The sequence below is a fragment of the Priapulus caudatus genome, unplaced genomic scaffold, assembly GCF_000485595.1.
Source record: "Priapulus caudatus unplaced genomic scaffold, Priapulus_caudatus-5.0.1 Scaffold2071, whole genome shotgun sequence".
Classification (NCBI taxonomy): domain Eukaryota; kingdom Metazoa; phylum Priapulida; class Priapulimorpha; order Priapulimorphida; family Priapulidae; genus Priapulus; species Priapulus caudatus.
Window position 1 is genome coordinate 19,635 of NW_014579132.1, and position 5,381 is coordinate 25,015.

At 45.6% G+C, this 5,381-nt stretch overlaps 2 protein-coding genes across 2 annotated transcripts in view; one reads left to right on the forward strand and one right to left on the reverse strand.

The window, feature by feature from the left end:
* The first annotated feature begins 577 nt into the window (after window positions 1-577).
* Window positions 578-2,360, forward strand: LOC106818170 (WD and tetratricopeptide repeats protein 1-like). The gene is made up of 3 exons (XM_014822897.1): window positions 578-776; window positions 1,561-1,753; window positions 2,148-2,360. Exons 1-3 carry the CDS (start codon window positions 628-630, stop codon window positions 2,358-2,360), a joined length of 555 nt encoding a protein of 184 aa, XP_014678383.1. The 5' UTR covers window positions 578-627.
* A 1,925-nt stretch (window positions 2,361-4,285) lies between these two features.
* LOC106818171 (lethal(3)malignant brain tumor-like protein 1) overlaps window positions 4,286-5,381 on the reverse strand; it is a 22,035-nt gene continuing 20,939 nt past the window's right edge. Inside the window, exons 8-9 of the mRNA XM_014822898.1 lie at window positions 4,665-4,808; window positions 4,286-4,398 (exon numbers count right to left, since the gene is read on the reverse strand). Coding sequence (XP_014678384.1) covers window positions 4,286-4,398; window positions 4,665-4,808 — 257 coding nt within the window. The remainder of the gene's footprint in view (window positions 4,399-4,664; window positions 4,809-5,381) is intronic.

Genomic DNA, 5,381 nt, shown 5'->3' on the forward strand with positions numbered 1-5,381 from the left:
AGCAATCCGCGTCGTGTTCCCCAATATCGGGTATGATCGTGCGTCTGTGTGTGTGTGTGTGTGTGTGTGCGTGCGTGCGTGCGTGTGTGCGTGCGTGCGTGTGTGCGTGCGTGTGTGTGCGCGCATATTTGTGTGCGTGCGTGTGTGTGCGCGCATATTTGTGTGCGTGCGTCTGTGTGTGCGTGCATATTTGTGTGCGTGCGTGTGGGTGCGTGCGTGCGTGTGGGTGCGTGTGTCAGGCATGATAATCATAATTGATAACGATGACAAAATGCATCGATATTGTTAATTTCAGTTTAATTCAGTGCTATTTTAGTATCTGTCTCGTGTTCATAAATTACAGTAATAATTAAATTCGATAAAATTAAAAGTCGATTTATACTCTACTCTAAGGCAATTTTAATATATAAAAATAATTAATCAATATGAAATTCCTATAATGTTATATATGCATATATATTTAAAATTTTTATAGGTAGATAGATAGTACAGCAATGGAAAATGAATCATTCATTCGTCACGTAAAACCTAGCAACACTCGTAATTCCGCACTCTCGCGATTTTCCGCCAGTAGAGGTCGCCAGCAAGGAAGGAGAAAAAGCGGGCAATGGCAATGGCGGCGGCGGGATGCCGTCGAGCGACCGGCGCGGCGTGCGAAAACAAGTGATCAGCGACGAGGAGCGTGAGTGGCGGGCGGAAGCGTACGACTACGAGCAGAGATTCTACGGACACTGCAACACAACGACCGACATCAAGGAGGCAAACTTCTTCGGCAGGTGAGGCGAGATAAAGAGATAGAGAGAGAGATAGAGAGATATAGAGAGAGATAGAGAGATATAGAGAGAGAGAGATAGAGAGAGAGAGAGAGAGAGAGAGAGAGAGAGAGATATAGAGATAGAGAGAGCGATAGAGAGAGAGAGAGAGAGAGAACTAAACAGAGAGAAAGAGAGACAGTGAAGACGAGAGCGTGTGACATCACATAACCCTCCCTCTCTGTCACTCGCCCTCTCTCTCTCTCCTTCTCTCTTGCTATATCTCTAGCTTTCTTTCTGGTACTCTCTCTATGTATGTACGTATCTATCTATCTATCTATCTAGCTACTATCTATCTATCTATCTATCTATCTATCTATCTATCTCTCAATCTCTATCTATCTATAGATCTATCTATCTCTTAATCTCTATCTGTCTATCTATCTTTCTATCTATCCATCCATCCATCCATCTATTTACCTATCGCTATCTCGCGCTGCACAGCAACGGTCAGTACATCCTCGCCGGCTCCGACGACGGCTCGTTCTCTCTCTCTCCCTCCCTCCCCCCCTCTCTCTCTCTCTCTCTCTATCCCTCTCCCTCTCTCTCCCCTCTCCCCCCTCCCTCCCTCTCTCTCCCTCTCTCACTCTCTATCTGGCGTTGCACAGCAACGGTCTACATCCTCGCCGGCTCCGACGACGGCTCGATCTCTCTCTCTCTCCCTCCCTTCCTCCCTCTACCTTCTCCCTTTCTCTCTCTCCCCCCTCCCTCTCTCTCCCTCTCTCACTCTCTATCTCGCGCTGCACAGCAACGGTCAGTACATCCTCGCCGGCTCCGACGACGGCTCGTTCTTCATCTGGGACAAGCAGACGACGAACATCCTTCGCGTGCTGCGCGGAGATGATAGCATCGTCAACTGCCTGCAGCCGCATCCCACATCCTGTCTCCTAGCAACCAGCGGCATCGACCCCGTCGTCAGGCTGTGGAGCCCGCGGCCCGAGGTGGGTCTCCTCGTTACCGCGTTAATTATTACGAAAATAATTAAACGTTACTAAATAATTATAAATAACTTATTATTTTAGTTAATTAAATGTTATTCATGAAAATTATTAACAATTAAATATCATGTGCTGTTAATAATAATATTACATATATATATTATATGTTATAATAACATGTTTAGGCTGTTAATAATGACGGTTAAAATGATTAGCAACGACGTACTTGTAGTAATTAGCAGTAATATTTCTAGTAATAAACACGAATCACCGCAAATAATTCGTAAAAAAACCGTATTATATCCGTAATATATGACGGACGTGTGTTAACGTTATTGACTACATTTTGTGAAAAAAAACCGTATATATTAACGACGTCTTAATTAACGATGCACAGGGCGAGCGTAACGAGCGCGAGGTCACCAACTCGCTGGATGCGGCGCGCGAGAATCAAAAGCGCATGAACGCCGACCCGCTCGAGGTGATGCTCATGAACATGGGTTACCGCATCACGAGCATGGACGACGACGCAGGGGGCGCCACCGCTGCCGAAGGCGGAGCCGGCGGCGGCGACCGCGCCGAGGGCACCGTCCAGTGCCGGCCGAGCTGAGGGGGCGCCACCGTACGCGCGCGGCGGCGGTTCCTTCCCCCGTCGAGAACGCCCTCTTGTTGCGCGCTCTGCCCTCGCTCATTCCTCTCTCGTGTAGCAAGAGGAAGCTTTCGTAGGAGTAGCAGCTAGTGGGTGGTGGGAGAGGGAGGGCGGTAGTAGAAGAGGCAGGGGTTCATTGTAGGGGGTGGGAGCAACTTTAAAAGGGGAAAGAAATTATTGGGGGAGGGTGTATAGAGAACAGCAATCGAAGGGGTTGGCCAATAAAACTATTGGGGAGGGGGTCGGGTAAATCCCGGCGCACACGTCCGTAATTTTACTCGAGTAAAATGGTGCTTGCGTCAAAATACTCAACGAAAATCCGCCGCACATGTAAGTATTTTGACGCATGCATCATTTTACTTGAGTAAAATTACTCACGTGTGCGCTAGGCTTTAGGGTGCTATTGGGACAGGGTTGGTGAATAGGAATGATTGGGGAGGGGGTGGGGCTAGTGGGACGGGGTAGAGGAAGGAGGTTATTGGGATTGGGATGGGGTGGGGCGGCAGTGGGCGGGCGTTTTAGTGGACTGGACCGCGTGACGTCATTGGGTTGCGACGTCATCGCTTTCTGACGTCATCGCATCGTGGTGACGTCACGTCACGATGTCATCGCGTCGTGGCGATATCCCAGCGTGACGTCTTTGCGTCGTGGCGTCACCACGCTGTGACGTCACCGTGTCGTGTGACGTCATCGCGACTTGACGTCGCCACGTCGTGACGTCATCACGTTGTGACGTCACCACGTCATAGTAGGCATTAGTAGCGTTTACTAATATCGACATGTACATGTATAGTTTTCCTCGAGAGAGAGAACGTTTACGTTTGAAATATACGGTTTCGTCGCGTTATACCATTGACGGTGCATTCATTTTAGTATACTCCTGTGTGACCCGTTGTCGGAAATATTGTTAATAGCTCGCGACTAGAACGAATCTGAAATGTCAACTTTCCTACGACGCTTCACAGGATTTGCGTCGCAACTAATTTTAATGTTTCGGACAAATGCTGCCGCTGTTAACGTGCACCCGTTACTATGAATATATATGTAGCAAGTGCTGCCATCTGCCGGTTTGTTTTGTGGTGGGTTGTGAGGATTTGATAACCTTCGATGGCGATAGTTTATTATTATTATTATTATTATGGGTTACTAAGAACGCGTAGGAAGTACTTATGTACGTTTTGTTTATATACTGGTATCTATAATTGACGAGTATGCGTGTGTAAAAGAGAGGAGAGAACGTGTGAATGAAAGCAAGTGAGAAAGTGTGAGAGAGAGGGAGAGGATGAGAGAGAGAGATAGAGAGCGAGAGATAGAGAGATAGAGAGATAGAGAGTTGGAGATAGAGAGAGAGAGAAAGAAAGAGAGAGAGAGAGAGAGAGAGAGAGAGAGCCGAGAGGGGTGATAGAGACTGTATGCGTGTATATGCGCGTGTGTAGTGTGTGTGTGAGAGAATATGATATTATAATGAACCTGCGTCAGCTTGGTATGAAATAAAAACTGTGCGTGTAAATACAGATTGTTGATTTGTAGCCGTTTAGTTGAGCGTTGAGTTACACTGTGCATATGCCCCCCGGGGGGTAGGGGTGCTCCACCTAAATAAGAAAATTCGCGTCTCATCCGGGTGCAGCGCTCAGGATCAACAGCGAAGCTGTGCCACGCAATCTTGTATCATGTCTCTCTGGATAATCTCCGTGATCATTACATGCATTGTAGTATATATGTATATATATGGCAAGCCATTACCTTCAAAAATCACTTCTAAAGAATTTAAACCTAGAATCCCAAATCAATTTACAATGCATTAAATCAATTTACAAAGCTTTAAATTAATTTACAAAAGTAACCATTTATTTATAGAAACATAAGTTATAGTTGCACAATAGTAGTTATAGTTCCTTCTCCCACGCATCTGCTACTTCCTTGCCTGCCTCCTTCTGGGTAGCGTTCATCAGCTTAGTGAATCCCTCCGGTCCTTCTTTTGTCGTTGTCATAAATTGTACTGCACAATTTAAATCATCGCTCTGTTCTTGGCTCAGTTGCACTGAGAGTTCTTCCAGCATTATTTCATGTTGGCTGAGCTTTTTCTCAAGGTGCTCATTTTACTGGCTTGTTTTTGTAATCGAACTTTTTTATTAGTTGGAGAGAGCAGAGATATCGGATAGCTGGATGATGGCAACAGTCGCCTTCTTTTTTCAGAATCTGTTAATTTTGATGCTTTCACATTCCCACGTCGCATGGTCCTTAACATCCGCGAGCACTTCCTACATGTAGTTGACGTTTTTCTTAAAGGCTTGATGTAAACTTCACATGCTTGTGACACGTAGTGAATATAAGGGAATTGTTTCTGCACACATTTCGGCGAGTATTCCAAATGTCCAGTAACTGATTTATATTTTGCTTCATCCAAACCTAAACAGGGGGCATAGGTAATAAGTTTCTTTAGCATGTCTTCAAAGAGGTCACTCATATATATGCCTGCGACAACACAATCCTGCTCCTCCACAACAGTCTCCAACACTCGCAAACCTACTTTCCCTTCTCCACTCACGACTATACTTACAGCACTTATTGGTCCAATCCTACTGACAGGAATCTGTAAATTCTCCGGCAATACATGAAGCCACCAGCCTGACTCTTCATCATAAAATTTGCACTGGTTCAGTTTGTAGTCGTTGTGGATAGAAAAGGATTGAATATGGTCCAGGAATTTGCCAAATATTGCAGGTAACTTCGTTTTCTGACGAGTTCCATGCACACTGTAGCTATGTTCTCTGCCTATTATTTTCCTCTTTAGGACGAGTCTAGACGGGAATCGCCGTGGTGTTTGAGGAAGAGCACTACTACCCTCACACTTTACTCGTGTGCTATCCATGATGATAATTTTCAGATATTATATACAGATTATTACAGAATATGGCGCAAATACACTTTATTTATGACTTTCCAGTATGGCGGCGAGGTTTTACACTACCGCCATCTAGC